Source organism: Cetorhinus maximus, chromosome 4, assembly GCF_964194155.1.
Source record: "Cetorhinus maximus chromosome 4, sCetMax3.hap1.1, whole genome shotgun sequence".
NCBI classification, from domain to species: Eukaryota; Metazoa; Chordata; class Chondrichthyes; order Lamniformes; family Cetorhinidae; genus Cetorhinus; species Cetorhinus maximus.
The window spans coordinates 102159557-102175762 of NC_135882.1; the positions used below are offsets into that span (position 1 = coordinate 102159557).

Here is a 16206-nt window from a genome sequence, read left to right on the forward strand (position 1 = left end):
GGCGGTCACCATCATTATCCTCTTGGCCACCAACAAAGCTTTTGCAGGCTTTTGAGTGAAACTTGCTCTGATCCAGTGTGCATCTTATACAAGGGATCTGCGGCACCTGTGAGTGGGGCAAGAAACAGTGAGGCTCTTCAGTCAATAAGATTGATAATTTTTACTGACACATACAAGTCACAAAATGCATTTGCCCGATCTAGGGCAAGGTTGTACAATTCGTGGCATGCCTGCACCTATTCAGATCAGGTGTGTAAAATGTACAACTTGTTTACCCCCTCATCTGAATGATTTCAGAGGAAGTTCTTGTTCTTCCAGCACTGGTCTTCTCTTCTCAATGCTGTCGCACGCTCTACACACAGCAGGGCATGCCAGCAGCACTGTTAAAAGCCATGTGTATAGGCAGCCTGCTTTTTCCTAAAGGTAGCCTGACTATTAAATGGAAGGTGGTAGAAAAGATTGTTGCAAAGGAAATGCTTGTAAATTGAACACCAGGGCAGACAGATTGACAGCTGCAGCACTGGAGGCTTTAGTGGTGCAGGTGGGCATGAGGAGAGATGTCATGGTCCCACTATGGTCAGGAGGTCCTCTAAGACCACCCACATAAGGGATTGGGAGCAGGTGGCCAGGAATCTCAATTCTCAGAGTCTGGAGCAAGGACCCTCAGAAGTGCCATAAGAAATCAAATAACCTCACATGGCTGGTCAACATCAGTGATTGCATCTTCACATGATGTCTCCTACCCACCACAACCAACCTCTCATGTTGTTCAATGTACCATACCCACATCATTCACTTCCTGGCACTCAGTAGTCACACCTAACTTCCAGATATTCTTCCTCACCCTTTCACATCTGCCATTGCTGCCAGCCTCACACCCATCTCTCGCTGCCTCCTCATACCTCTTTATGCCATTTAACTATGGCATAAGCATCACCCAAATGCAGTGCTGCACAAGATCACCTGCATTTTTGAGCCCTACAGAGAAGATGATTCTTTGCATCCTGGGCTGTCTGCAATGTGGCCTGCATCATCCGATATCCCTGAGAACATTGAGGATGACTCCATCTTCCAATCTTATGCTCCTTCTAAACTCCGGTACATCCTCTTGCTGCAATCTGGCATGATGAGTAAGCTGAGGATGGTATGACCAAGGACTTCTTACTTCCAATCCCATCCTTCTTCCTTCACAGCTGCCTTCTGCTTCTGAATTCCTGCTTTCAGGCACCCAAGAACTGCAGCCTGGGCAGCACAGCAGCCCAGAGAGGAAGAGAGAGTAACAGAACAGCACTGATGAATAGGTCACGTCACTTGATCTGACGCTCGCAGCCACCAGGTCAGACCCTGGCACTGCACTTACCTTGGAGGCTAGCCTAGAGTTGGGATCAGCACATGGTGAGTCACTGGACACCAGTGGACTGCAAACAGATCAGGAGTAAAAGATGGTTCATTTGCCAGCTCACTGGAGTCGGGGGTTGAGGGGAGAGAATGGGTGAGGTGGTAGACAAGTACTGCTGTAGAAAACTCAGATGAGGACCCCTATGGGGCAGCTTGCAGGAGGGTGCTAAATGGGCATGAACACTAGTATTACACACTACAGAGCGTCCTGTCACTGTCGAGGAGCATTGAGAAGTTCAACAGCAACTTGGCAGAGGGCCCTCTCAGCAGCCTTTGCTTCATCTCCCTGCCATGTTACAGACCCAGAGGCACTGTCCCTGCTGCCCCCATACCTGTTGCCGTCTATAGATGGATCTGAAGCTTCAGGAAGTGGGAAAGAGGTGGGTAGGGGGTCATAACTGTACAGGCTGGCTAAATATCAGCTTCCCGACAGTGGGATAAAAGTTGGGAATTAAGTTGCCAGCGGATTAAAGGTGGATCGTACTTCCTGATGGCAAACAACAGAAACCTGTTTTTAATGCATTACAATATGTCATGTATACTAATTAAAACACATGGTCGCCAAATTAAATTGTACCTTTGAAATTTAGCTGACAGCAAACAAGAAACACGTGCCTTCAGATTCATGACTGGTTAAAGGTGACACTTGGCAGGCAAGGTAGTCTTCCTGATGGATTTGGAGTGAGTAGGAGCTGCTTTTCTTGCATGGGGATCTTTGTTGTGACCAGCGGAGAGGAGGTTGAGCTGTTGCATTGAGCTCGGCCGGTAGCTGTCCAGGGAGGTTGGGGCATGGCTGTCTAAGGGAGGAGGTGAGGTCATGGTGATCCTAAGAAGGAACACGGGGGAGAGAGGGAGGGAGTTGGATGACAAAGGAACACGGGGGGAGACGGAGGGAGTTGGATGACAAAGGGTAAGTCAATTTCTACTGAAAGCAGCTCAAGCATGATAGAGGGGAGGTCAAGGGTGATTGAAGGCAGGTCAATGGTTAGGTTGGGGGAGTCAAGGGTAACTGAGGGCAGGTCAAAGGTGATAGATGGAGGGATGAGGATGACAGTTGGCCAGTTGACGGTGATGGAGGCAGGTCCAGGAAGCCAGGGGCAACTCAGTGGTGATGGGGGCAGGCTTGACAGGCAGTTGATCAAAGGTGATGGTGGGTGGCTTGAAGGTCACAGAAAACAGGGCTAGGGTGATGGAGGGAAGGTTGAAGGTGATGAAGGGAAGGTAAAAGATGACTGAGGGAGGTTACAGGGTGATGGCTTGCAGCTCCAATGTCAGATTAGGAGTGTTGAGGGACATAGCTGTGACAGACGGAAGAAGTGGGGCGACAGGGAGATGGTAGTGTAGTGGTAATTTCACTGGACGAGTAATCTGGAGGCCAGGCTAATGTTCTGGAGGTGCAAGTTCAAACTCCATCGTGGAAGTTGGTGGAATTTAAATTCAATTCATAAAATCTGGAATTGAATACTAATCTCAGTAATGGTGACCATGAAATCATTGTTGATTGTTGTAAAAACCCATCTGATTCACTAATGTCCTTTAGAGAAAGAAATCTGCCATCCTTACCTGGCCTGGTCTACATGTGACTCCAGACCCAGCAATTTGGTTGACTCTTAACTGCCCCTTGAAATGGCCAGAGACCAGGTCAAGGATGGATTTATCCACAGTGGGGTGGGTGGAGACCAGGGTGTGGTCAATGAACAGCTTTGGGCTTCCCATTGGCCCACCATCCTCAAGTCAGGAAGGAGGACCAAATAGACTGTGCTGACCAGATCTTTGCCTGCCTTTAGGCAGACAGGATTGGTTTTGTGCACCCAGCACTTTTTGATGTTGTGGTGGAGGAGGAGAGGAGCTAGCAGAGGAAAGCCCAGGAGCAGCAACAGCCAGAAGGACAACAAGGGGTGGCCGCAGAATGCCAGGCAGCTCAGGATACTGATAACCATGGGCCAGTGTGATGCCAAGCAATGGCGCAGAGCTGAATATACCTCAAATGGAGTAACTATCTGCAAATGTCAGAGAGTCAGTGTCAAAGATAGCTAAGGATGTCATTGCAGTCAGTCACCGACCTGTGTCAGCTCCTGCAGGACGACCTATGGTCCTGTGGAATGGGAGGCAATTCTATGCCAGTAACCTTAAAAGTCACTATAGCCTTGAATTTCTATGCCACTGGATCGTTTCAGAGCTGCACGATGGACTTGTGTGGCATCTCCCAGTCAGCCACACACTGATACATAAGGAAGTTCACCAATGTTTAAAAGGGCTGGTGATTTTGTGGTTCACCATAGACCTTTGGCGCCAGACAGCCAGAGTGGTTGGATTCGGCTCCAAAGCTGGATTTTCATAAGTACAAAGTTCAATTGATTGCACACCTGTGGTGCTAAAAGCTCTCTGGGAACAGCCAGTAGCATTCATAAACTGAAAGGGGTTTCATTCCTTCAATGTGCAGCTGGTTTGTGATCACCAAAAAGAAATCCTGCAGGTGTGTGCTTGCTTCCCAGGGAGCTCTTATGATTTGCACATTCCCAGTCACTCTCAATCGCACAGCTGTTTGCTCCCCCTCCTCGGTGACGGGGGGGGATATTCTCAGAAGACCTAGCTCATGAAAACCTGTGCCGGACTCACAAAGCCCAAGAGAGGAGAAGTACAATGTCTCCCATGCCTCAAAAAAGGACAGCAGTAGAACGGACCATAGGACTGCTGAAGTCGAGGTTCTGCTACCTGGACCACTCAGGTTGAGTGCTGCAGTACACACCATAGAGAGTCTCTCGGATCATTGTGGTCTGCTGCGCTCTACATAACCTGGTGCAGCAAAGAAGTGAGGAACCGCCAGCTGGGAGGTGGAAGAGCCAAATTCTTCCTCAGGCAAGGATGAAGGGAAGAATCAGAATCACCTGTGGTGATGCATGGTGCTGCTCCAGCTGCAGATGCCAGGGCAATGGAGCAACGTACCAGACAAACCTTGCGAGGCCCTCACTGCACACTGATTTCAGGCAGAGTAATCTCTTGCCTCAAGAAATGTCGTGGTGGAATTGAAACCACATCTAGCACATTCCCTCCAGACCAAACTATAGGCTTGAGACCTCTGGCACCTCGAAGGGAAAAGGCTTCATTTTCTTGGCCTAAACAAGCCCATATGCATGCTCCCATCAAAGCCTCACACACTTTTGACTTGTAAGGAGGTTGCATATGACTCTGTCACCGATGCTTTAATCCTGGCAAGGTCTGGCTAAGAACTCTATGTATTCACCTGCTAAATATGCCTCTGCTGCACCTGAAATTGCTGCTGAGACAACAGCTTCTGAGGGGTGTAGGGGGGTGACTCTTTTGCAGCATTGGACCCAGTTTCACTTGTATACCCCATGTGTGCTCATCTCCGCTGCAATCTCCACCCAGGTCACCTTGTTCAGGCAGGAGGTTCTCCAGCTGTGATTGCTGGGAAACAGGACCATCTGCTGTTCCTGGTTAGCTGGAGGAGAACCTGCTTGGGGGCATCGCTAACCCCTGGGGCCACTTGTTCCCTATGTTGAGCCATTACTCAAAAACAGCAGATGATTGTAGCAGCAGTTGCAGCTTTGTAGAGAGAAGGTGGTTAGATTAGTAGGTGATTGTGGTTGTAGCTTTGCGAGGCAGGGTGGGTGGGTGCATGGGTCAAATCAGCAGGTGGTTGCAACAGAAATTGCAGATTTGCAGGGGGGTCAGACCAACAGTTTCCAGCAGCAGTTGAACTTTCAAAATGTCCACTCACACAGCCAGACTGATGCTGCTGGATTGCAGGTATGCCTGTCCGAGTGCCTTTTAAATATGGTGCTTGGACCTCTGGGTCGAGGTAACAGCGGGGTTGTCTAATTCCTGCCCGCTCCCACCGCATGATTGCCTGGGCCCTTTGACCCTGAATATCTAATTGGCTGGCCACCGTGTTATTGCATGTGATGAGCTTTCCTACCTCCGAGTGGAGGTTCCATGCACTTCTGGTCCCGCGTTGCGATGTTTGGCGCAACTACAGGATTCTGCCCTTTGTGTAGACAGGCCAACCCTGTGAGGATGCAACAAGACTTACTGGCAAATGGGTGAAAACACCTCCAAAAACACACCAGGGTACTGTCAGACAATCTCCAATAGAAAATTAAGTTCCATAAATTTTACTTATCTGCAATCAGGGAGCTTGGCCCTTTAAATAACTCTATTGCCGGGCCAATTTGCTGCTTCAGGCTTCTTTTTTCAGAAGTGAACAAGGCAAGTGTTGCCAAGACCAGTGGTGTCCAAATTTAAAATCGTAGCATCACATTATCTGGTTAGACTGTATCATGTTCGGATAGCACCAATTCAAAGTGTTCGGGCCAAGCAAGGGACAAAGCTGCCTTGGAGCAGCAAGATAGGCTTTTGTAACACCACTAGAAATGGCGCCACACAGACGAATGTCTCACCTGCAAAGTCTAAATCAGGAAATGTAAAGTAGGAAGTATAAACTCAATTTCAATCATATACAGAAAGGAAAATAAAGCTTGAGAAAGAAAGATGGGATTAAGAGGAAGAGCAACAAAAGAGACAAGCAGAAAAAGTAAAAAATCATATTTTTTTATTCTCCCATGCAATTAACTTCTTAAGGAATAAGACTCCACACTAATAAAATTAAATTTCCAGGGCTAAAGAGATTTTTATATAGTAATTATCGCTGATCATGCAATTAAAAATTCAATTGCTTCTGAATGCAACAGCCCTAATTTTTTTCTGGGGCATTTAGTGCGTAACTAATGGATAAGTAACTTCACACTATTGCATGTATGCTGAGGTTATCAGTGGTGTTCTGTTATAGTGCAGCCTGTGAAGGAACAGGGTAACTCAGACTGCAACCTTTGAATTTCTGTGTTTAACTGCACATGTTCATATTTGGCAGCTGATGTCTGATTTACCCAATAGTAACGGCCAGTGCTGACAGTCTCATCATCAATATTCGCTCCAAGCTGCATGACTGTGCAGCAAGCTGGAAATTCTTGCACAGGCCAAGCACAAGTTGACTCTTTTAAGTTACTGCTTGAGCAAGGCCAAGCAAAAAATTTAAAGGGCCTGTGCATTTATATGCATAGGCTGTGCACAAGTAAAACAAAGTAGAGAGAATTTTGCTCACCATTATTATTTACACAAAATGTGGGCCAATATTTTTATTTTAAGGCAATTTGCCATGCTTCCATCATTAGCTCCGAACAAAAAAAATGCAACATTGGATTCTACAGGGGCACTCACTGCAACCATTGAACATGCATACGTAAGGGGGTGTATGCCTCCATCAAAGTCAGCAATAAACACACCATTGACATAATGCTACAAAGAATAACTACATGATATAGTTTCAAAGTAAAAGTTAAGTAGTTGACTGAACCAATCATGAAGCAATATTCAACTTATACCGTACCAACTTTTCTAAATGCAGTCTTTACTATAAAAACCAGGTTAAAAATAAGTTAGCAATTTATTTTGGAAGTGCATACATTTGTTTTCCTTCAGGTTTATGATTTGAGGTTCTCCATTTTATAAACTAGGAATACAGGATGGGTGTCTCAAAACCGGCAACCTCGGGACCAAGTCCGTGCGGATTTCAGATCTTACCAGTTTTGGGAAGAAGTTCCCGAGGCATTTCACAGTACCTGTAGTGTAATTAAGTAAAGGTTGACAGTAATCAAGTCTAAGTATAAGGCAGCCACACTGAAGCTGGATAGTGCTTTGCTAATACCATAATTTAAAAACTGCGTTCACTTCGGGTCATTGCAGCACTTGAGGAGCACTCAAGATGTGCAGGGAAGTGCAACTCCCTGAACTTTTCCAAACTGGGTGTCAAGGATTGCTCCGACCACTCGGAGTGTGGGAAACGACAGGCACGCAAAGCAGATAACTACTCGGCATGCCACTGTGCCATTATAGCAACTCCCTGAACAATCCAATAAGTTTTTTCACTCATTTAATAGCACTTAAAATTCTTGCATGGCCTGCTTAAAAAAAGGTCCAGTTTTCGGACACCACTAGTCTTTGGATAGCTGGATTTTAGGTACTCTACATGTAATATAATTTCAAGAGGAGTGTGCAATTGAGCTGAATGCAGTTGCTTATGTTTTAGTTTGAGAATCTAGTAAGTTAAATAAGAATTAGGAACAGGTGTTGGTTGGCAATTTAGCTCTTCAAGCTGGTTCTGCCATTCAACATGATCATACCTGATCCTTATATAATATGGAGATCCTTTTTATGTGTGTTATATCTGGTCATTGACACCCAACCATTACAAAGAAAGAGAGAAGTACTGCTGTATGCAAATGATATAGTATTGTTAGGATTTGTATTTTGGGTAAGGGAAGGGGTGGGTTGCAGCAGTTGATGTGATATGGATAAGTATGACTCTGGCCTTTGGTCAACTGCCGTTTGAGAGATCGGAGTTGAGAAGGAAGGAATGGAGAGTGGATACAGGGGTTGAGCAAGAAAGTGATGGCTAGGAGAGGTGGTAACGGCAAGCTGAATTAAATGGAATGCAAAATTCGAGAAGAATGTTATCTATAGCCTAGCAGGAGTGATTAGGGAAAATGTGCTGTGCAACGGTAGTTTTATCTTAATAATATTTCTGTGAGGTAAACAGAGTTAGAGTTTAAATTGCGAGAGTATGATTGTGTGAATTCAGGCTAAAATGTCTTCATTTTTAGTTATATGCAGAGGAATAAAAGTGCTGTGTGATTTGTGGAACATCATGAATTTTCAGTTTATCCAAGGGATAATTTAAAGTAAGTGGTGGAAAATTAAGCCTCTGAAACACAGGATCTCCATGTTTTAAGGGTATTAGGTGATGTGCAACATCAGGGAGGATGAGAAGTTTTTGGATTGTACTCATGAGACAGTGCAAGACACAGGAGAAGTGTAGAAAGAGAGAAGTAGTTTATCATCAGCAGGAGCAGAAACAGGACACAGGATTCACAGGCATTGGGAATACCAGTTACTGGAACTGTCCAATCGATGCCTAGGCCCTGAATTTTCTGGACTTTTTCCATGATTCTTTGGAGCTTGAATGGTGTTTGACATTTACAAATTTAAGGCAGTTTAAATCCCAATTAAGCCGTGCTGCCTTTTCCGTTTGGGTCTGGGCCCTCTGACAAGTGTTTATGCCTGTGCCACTCGGAGCTCCTTAGTATTTGTGACTTGAACTGGCATCGGAATTCCCAAATCCTGTGATTACTGCACCATTGCACCAAGGGTTATTCACAATGAGATTAAAGAGGCATATCTGTTACCAGCATAAACTAATAGTGATGGAAGCTCTTCACTTTGGAGCCTAGAGAAGGTTCTGAAAGTGATTGCTAGACATATTATAAAGCTTTTGGAGCAAACGCTTTTGCTGCACTCCTGAAGAGAACTGACTCTGTCTCTGACAGCCCAAAGACTTGTGAGACTACCAGGAAAATTATTCACTCTAACAAGGTAAGAAGTTCTGAATTATGGGATTCCCAGTGGCCCTCCCTTGTATGCTATTTTAATGGAATGTAAACATTATGGGATGAAGATAACGAGGACGAGGCAACATTTGAAGAGGATATTTCCTCCTCCCCCACAAAAAGAATTTCCAACCACACAGTTCCTTAGTGAGAAGCTTCCTCTGGGAAGAATGCTCGTTACCAAAGCGCTGTTGTGCTGTAACTTGTACTATCTTCTGCATAGAGACCTGCAAAAATCAACTGCCTGGACAATTCTGCCTGTGACAGTGAAAATTATACCAAATTCAAATATCAAATTCTATACCATTGATCCATTTCAAGTATTTGAAGGCAACCTGCATAATATTATTCTGGGTTCTGTTTGTGGCTACATTCATCTAGGCACTTTGAAAAACAAGGGAATTAATTCATTTTGGCATGATAAAGCCATAGAGTTGTCCGAACTAGATGACGCTCATGCAACATTGTAAACCCCTAGGGCAAAACTTTTACCTTGGCGGGCAGGCGTGTGCCCGACCTACTCGAGCATATAATGACGCACATTACTGTTGAGTCAGCGTCCCGACGTCAATGTGCAGTCGTGTGATATTTCGGTCGACGGGTGCGGGAACTGGCAGCGCGGCCGCTGACAGTTAAAAGGCCTGTTAAGGGCATTAAAGTCTCAATTAACTTAAATTTTTTGCTGCCTGTCCAACCTTACATCCAAGTGGCCTTTGCATTCTTTGGGAAACCTCATTCACAGGTGGGATGAGGTTTCCAAAAGCAAATAAAAATAAAATAAAAATTTTACAATTTAATTAATAACATTAATGACATGACAGGGTCACATGAGGGGACATGTTTTATAACATTTTTCAATTCTTTATTTTTTTTTGAAAACTCTTCATCTCCCTGAGGCAGCTCCGTGCCTCAGGGAGATTCTCAAGCACGCACGAGAGAAGTTCGCGCTTGCCCCGCTTGCCCTCCCCCCCACCATTCCACACAGGCAGCGCTGAGCACTGCCTCTCGCATTTCATGCTGGGCAGGCCTTTATTGGCCTGCCAGTATGAAATCGCCTTCCAGCCTCGATCACAGGCAGCGGTCGGCTTCCCGACCGCCCCGCTTGCCCCTGCCGAGCCCGCCCAACAAGGGCTACATTCTGCCCCTAAAGTTTTGAGTAGAAAGAACTTTCTTTTGTTGATCGTATAGATCATGGGTGACCAGATGCAAAGAATCTGCGTGTCCTTTCCTCATTTACTAGAAGTTGCCATGATGCAGTTATCCTAAGGAATTCTGCTCTTCTTGATATTTTCAAGGAAAATTGTGAAGTAACCAGATGGTGACAAGATGAACCATAGATCATGACTCCTCTGCGTGTTTCAAGAAAAGCATCTGAGGGATGCCACAAGACTACAAGAGAACTATCGGGGTCCTTGAAGAGTGTTTTTGATGTCTTTTAAATTTGCTCCTGAATGGGTATCTTACACAGCAGTCATTTGTTGTACCCTGCACAGTTTGAAGTCCAAAAAGCTTGGAATATGTAGACTCTTGAGGAGATAGAGGCGCATGGAAAGAGCACCAGGAAGACCGACATTCAGAGGACTTCTCAGTAATGGCTGCAGGGGGAATCAGAAGTCGAATAATTAATGAAGTATTGCTCTCTGTTTCAGTTTTCCCTTGCCACCACTGCCATTAATCTACTACCCTCCAAATTCAAATCTTTTAATACACATTTTGGAACTTCACACCACATAACCCTTCTGGCCTTACCAGACTCTGCAGTTCCAAACATATTGAATGAATTACTGGGCATTAAATGTGTGTAACTATTCATTTGCATGGTGCTTTGAGAATATAGGCTGGATGCCTGGTGTGTGCCATTTCCTGAGAAATGGTACCATTGTGCAGGTTTGCTCCACTTTGCACCTTCTGGTGGGCCCTGTATCTGGCCTCTACTGATGGGTCCATGGTACAGAATAAAAATTGGGAGTAGTTGACTTAACTTCATGCCTTTTTGAGGTAATTGAACCTCTTTATGTACTGTATGGCAGTCCTTGGGGTGGCGCAGATTTCACTGACTGCTTCATCTCCTTTCATATGGCTTGAAGCATGCTCTTATAGGGTTACCTGCCCTGAATGGTCTCTGTGGTGCAGAAGGAACATATAATGTAAATTTAAAAAATACAGAGTTCTATATTGTGGTGGTTTCTTAATGCAATCAATGGTAATGATAATCTGCCCCTTTTGTTATTAGGGGATAAGTGACATAAAATACATGGGGACGTAACTTCCGACTAGCGTCAGAAAGTGCTGGCCTGCAGAAATTAGCAGAGATAAATGCACACTTACTGGGTCTTGAAAATTACGTTGCCATTTCCGTTCGCCAGAGCTGCTTGGGGCCTGCATTGAAAGACTCCTCGCAGGTCCCAGCAAAGTCTAGATACAGCGTATTTTTTTTACAGCACTTGCTGCCGTAAAGCAGGTAAGTTTAAAGGGCCAGGGAAATTGACAGGCCAAGGGAAGGTAAGTGTCTAAGTTCTAAGTTTGGGGGGCAGGTTGGGGGTGGATGAGGGGATTGGGGGTGGATGAGGGGGTTGGGGGTGGTCAGGGGGCTGGGGGTGTTCAGGGGGGTGTTGGGGGCATTCAGGCGGGTGCTGAAGATGTTTGGGGGGGGGTTAAGGGTGTTTGGGGGGGGTTAGGGGTGTTTGGGGGTGTTTGGGGGGCAGGGGGTGTTCTTTGGGGGTGTTCGTGGGTGTTGGGGAGGTGTTTGGGGGGGTTGGGGTTGTTTTGGGGGTGTGGGGTGTTTGGGGGGAGTTTGGGAGTGTTCGGTGGAGGTTGGGGGTGTTCAGGGGGGTTGGGGGTGTTCGAGAAAGGTGTTGGAGTGTTTGGGGGGAGTTTGGGGGTGTTCAGGGGGATTGGGGGTGTTCGGGGGTTGGGGGTGCTCAGGAAGGGGATTTGGGGCTTCTAGGGGAGGTTGGGGGTGACGAGACGTGGTGTTGGGTATGTTCAGGGGAAGTTGGGGGTGTTTGGGGGGTTGGGGGTGGCTGGGGGGTGTTCTGGGGTGGTGGAGGTTGAGGGGTTGTGGTTCCTGGGTTGGGAGGGTGGGGGGGATCTGGCGGGGGTCTGAGGTCGGGCGGGGAGGTGGTCTGAGGTCAGGTGTGGGATCCGAAAACGATGTTGGGCGGGGCGGGGGAGGGGGGTGGGGGGTGTTGGTGTGGGGATAAGGTGGGGTTGTTGGGGGTTGGGGGGAGATGGGGGGGCATCCCATGGGGTTGGTCTGGGTCTTTACAAGAGTTACCCAGAAGTTAGAAGGAGTTTTAATTCTTTTAACTATTTCTGGGTAACTATTGTTATCTAACCCTGGCGAAACCATCGAAGCTTGTGATTTAAATTGCATTTTTGGATGATTCCCCAGCGCAATTGTCCAGAGGAAGTTAGTACTTCTGGACAATTGCTGTGCAAACCCGTGCCTGGGAACTTGCCAGAGGGATTCCCCAGCGCATCTTTGGGGTACCCCCAAATCCGACACTGGGGAGCATGGAAGTTATAGGCCATGGTATAATGTATTTCTGTCATTGCATATCATCTTGTATTATGTGCCCATTGTGATTTTTGGTAGAATTTCTGACTGGTGCAAAAGACACAGGAACCCAGCATAATGGATTTCTAAAACAAAAACAAAAATAAAGATACCTGGAAAAACTCAGCAGGTCTGACAGCATCTGCGGAGAGGAATATAGTTAACGTTTTGAGACTGTATGACACTTCAACAGAATGGATTTCAATCCTATGTTATGATTCTCCAGCACAAAATGATCTCAATTTCCTGGTACAGCGGCACAGGAATTTTAGAGCAAGGATCTTTAGTTGTTATTTGATCAAGTATTCCAATAGAATATTTTATTAAAGGTTAGTAGTGCTCCGAACCAACCCATTTGCTAAGGCTTTGATTGGAAATGCATTATTGATGAGATGGTGAGGTATTGATTGCTTACCCAGTTTCTCACTTTGAGGTGAAGGCAAGTATTTTGATGTCAAAGAGCTAATTAATGGAAAGATTAATTAATTAAAGGAAAAGGAAGCAAATACTAATCTCAAAAGTACAAAAAAGTTATAATCATTAAAGATAATTTATATATTAAAATGGTTTTAAACAGAGGGAGAAACTCCTGGAGCATTTTTTATATATATATTGGTGTAAATGATTTATTCTTGTTTGGCAGGACGAACAGTCATTGAGCAGTGAGGAGTTTGAACTCAGTGACTCCACATGGATGTCAGTCGATCGCATGAACTCTGACCAAAGCTCTACCCTGGAAGAGAGAATGCATAGTCCACAGAACCTTGACAGCCATCAGGATGGTTAGTACTCTTGTACATTAGAAATTGTATTGTTAAGTACTTTGAGTTCAGTTAGATGCTTTGTGGGGAAGAGGACATTTTAGCTTTACATACTTCAGTAATAGTTATGAGATTAAACATAGTAATTTTATTGCTACAATCATATATATCTTGCCTGTGTTGCAGTTTTAATGCTGATAATTAATAAAATCACTATGTTGATCTTGGTTTTCATTAACTTTATCTTAAAAAATCAATTTCTAATGTTGCCCTTATGCCTTGGCCAATTATTTTGAAAATACATACTAAAACTTTGTAAAATGCTTCATCATACAAGTATCATAAATGACAATTTCGAAGAGCATTCCTCCTTACTCTGCTACTGCTCAAAGCACACTCAAAAAAAAAACATATTTCTGGACTCTGGAGTATCCCAGTTAAAATCTACACTTGCTTGACATTACGAATAAAAGTAACATCTTCTTAATTTCTTTCCCACCTTTGCTGAAATATCCGCTGAATATTTTCTAAGCAGCATATGCGACGTAACAAGTTCTCAGCTGTCTTTCCTGCTGCAGTATCCAAAATATGTGATGATATAAGATGATTAATTTTTGGGTTTTTTGTGTTTACATTTTATTACAAATTTAGCAGTTGGCACTGTAAGAATGACAAAGCTGCGCTGAACTTGATGGTTAATCTGAAGTTACAACAATGGTGATTTCAGTGACTGGAAATCCTTTTGAAGAAAATCTTTTTAAAGCCATTAAATCAGGGAGATTTTTTTTTATATGCAATCATAAATTTCTGGAAGCATTTAAAAGGTAATGCTCTAATGACTGATAGGGCAGCAGTTTAGCGATAGCTGCTAGGATGTCAATCATATTGTGGATGTTGCTGTTTTACAGTAGACATAATTTTGAAGAGCCTTAGAACTGGTTTTATCTTCAAAGTCATGTCTTGAAAACTGAGAGGAGATTCAGGCACTTTTAGGTACTGTCAGCATTGCTTTACTGGAGAGAAGCTAAACATATTTGTAATGATAGGTCATTTTGAATTCATTCACAGATAAATCTTGTGGATTAAATGGCTGACAAATTTTGGATCAGGAAATTCAGTTGCTTATAGATTAAGCAAACATTGAAAAGTTGTGTTGACAATTGGAACATGTTGCATACAATATAATTTAGAAAAACTTAGCAATGACATAAAAACCTGCCTGATCATAACAGCAGCAGCTTATATTTATATCGCACCTTTAATGTAATGGAACATCCCAAGGCACTTCACAGGAGTATCATAAAACCAAGGCCTGAATTTTTGCAGAGACGGAAGAGCTCCACGTCTTAGCCAAAATGGCACCAGAGCCCGAATCCTGAAGTCCCGCTGCTGTATCTGGCACTGATTTTTTTTGGGGGAATAGGGGTAGGACTTACTTTGCATATGTGGGGCTCACAGAAGCAGCAGCACCAGGTAGGAAGAGGATGACAACCAGGTTTTACACCGAGGTAAGAATCTATCGACTACAGAAGCCATATCTGGATATGACAGAGAACCAATGCAGAAGAAGGTTCAGATTAATCCAGGAATTGGTTACCAACATATGTGCCATGGTGCAACAAAATCTAGCACCACAGTCTGCAAATCCACATGCCTTAGGGATGGGCAATAAATGCTGGCCTAGTCAGCAATGCCCACATCCCAGTAATGAATAATAAAAAAAAAGCCCTGCCAGTGGCACTAAAGGCCACAGTGACTCTGAATTTTTATGCTGCCGGCTCTTTCCAGGGATCAGCTGCAGACCTCTGCGGCATTTCATAATCAGCTGCACACAGCTGCATCAAGGAAAATCCAGACGCCCCCTTTGCTCAACTGGGGGAGCACATAAGTTTCTCAATGGATGTGAATCACAGACGCAGAGGGCCAGGGGTTTGCCGAATTAGCAGGCTCACCTCAAGTACACGGGGCTATTGACTGCACCCACTTTGCCATAAGAGCATCATGTCATCAACCTGAAACCTTCATAAACAGGAAATCCTTCCACTTTCTGAAGGTGTAGGTCATTTGTGACCACACCATGGTGTTCCTGTACATATGTGCACGCTACCCTGGAAGCTGCCATAACTCTTTTACCCTGAGGAATTCACAACTTTCTCAGCTTTTCCAGACACCAGCACATGTCAGGCCTGTGGTTGGCTTCTGGGGGACAAGGAGTACCCCTTAAGGAGGTGGCAGATGAACCTCTTTAGGCAGCTGGAAACGGAGTCCTAAAGGCACTACAACAACAGCTATGTGCTGACCTGCAACACAACAGAGTAGGTTATTGGCATCTTGAAGATGTGCTCTAAGTGCCTTGACAGTACTGGAGGAGCTCCACAGTATTCCCCTGAAAGTGTCTCTCGAACAGACGTCATGTGCTGCATGCTACACAACATTGCGCAGCAGAGGGGCCTACAACCAGAGAGGTCAGAAGCCAGCCTATAGCAATAACATTTGAGGAGGAGGACGATGAGGAAGATGAAGAGCAGGAGGAGGAGGCCCCTGTCCAGGGTCATTGATCTGACATGGAGGAGGAGGAAGAGGGCACCAATGGGAAACCAGCTGAGGGGTAGGCCCATGTAACCATACCTGATCCTTAACAGGAGGAGTTCATCACTAGAAGCCTGCCAGGCTCTTAGGCACTTGAAAGGTCATAAGTTACATCAGCCAGTCTCCGGTGAGCAGCTTCCACATAATAGAGCTTTAATATGGAAGCCACAGTTCCTCGGGGAAATACCCATCCCCAACAAGAGAGAAAACCAACAGCACATAATAAAAGTCAGCGCCATCAACATGGTTGAAACCATGACCCTTGGCCTCAACATAGCGTACAAATACACCTTGAGAAGTCCTTCACAGCCTGGACCATTCACATATAACTTAGAGGCTGTCAATGAGCCGGTGAAAACTCCACCCTATGCTTACTCAAACCATGCCCACTATGCAAAGAATGTCGGTAGGAAGCATGGCTTATCACCCATGACCT

At 45.0% G+C, this 16206-nt stretch overlaps 1 protein-coding gene across 3 annotated transcripts in view; it reads left to right on the forward strand.

The window, feature by feature from the left end:
• LOC144679793 (nucleolar protein 4-like) overlaps positions 1-16206 on the forward strand; it is a 549252-nt gene that overhangs the window by 189585 nt on the left and 343461 nt on the right. For all 3 annotated transcript variants that reach the window (XM_078540571.1, XM_078540573.1, XM_078540574.1), the window contains exon 5: positions 13064-13202. In XM_078540571.1, the coding sequence (XP_078396697.1) occupies positions 13064-13202 (139 nt within the window). The remainder of the gene's footprint in view (positions 1-13063; positions 13203-16206) is intronic.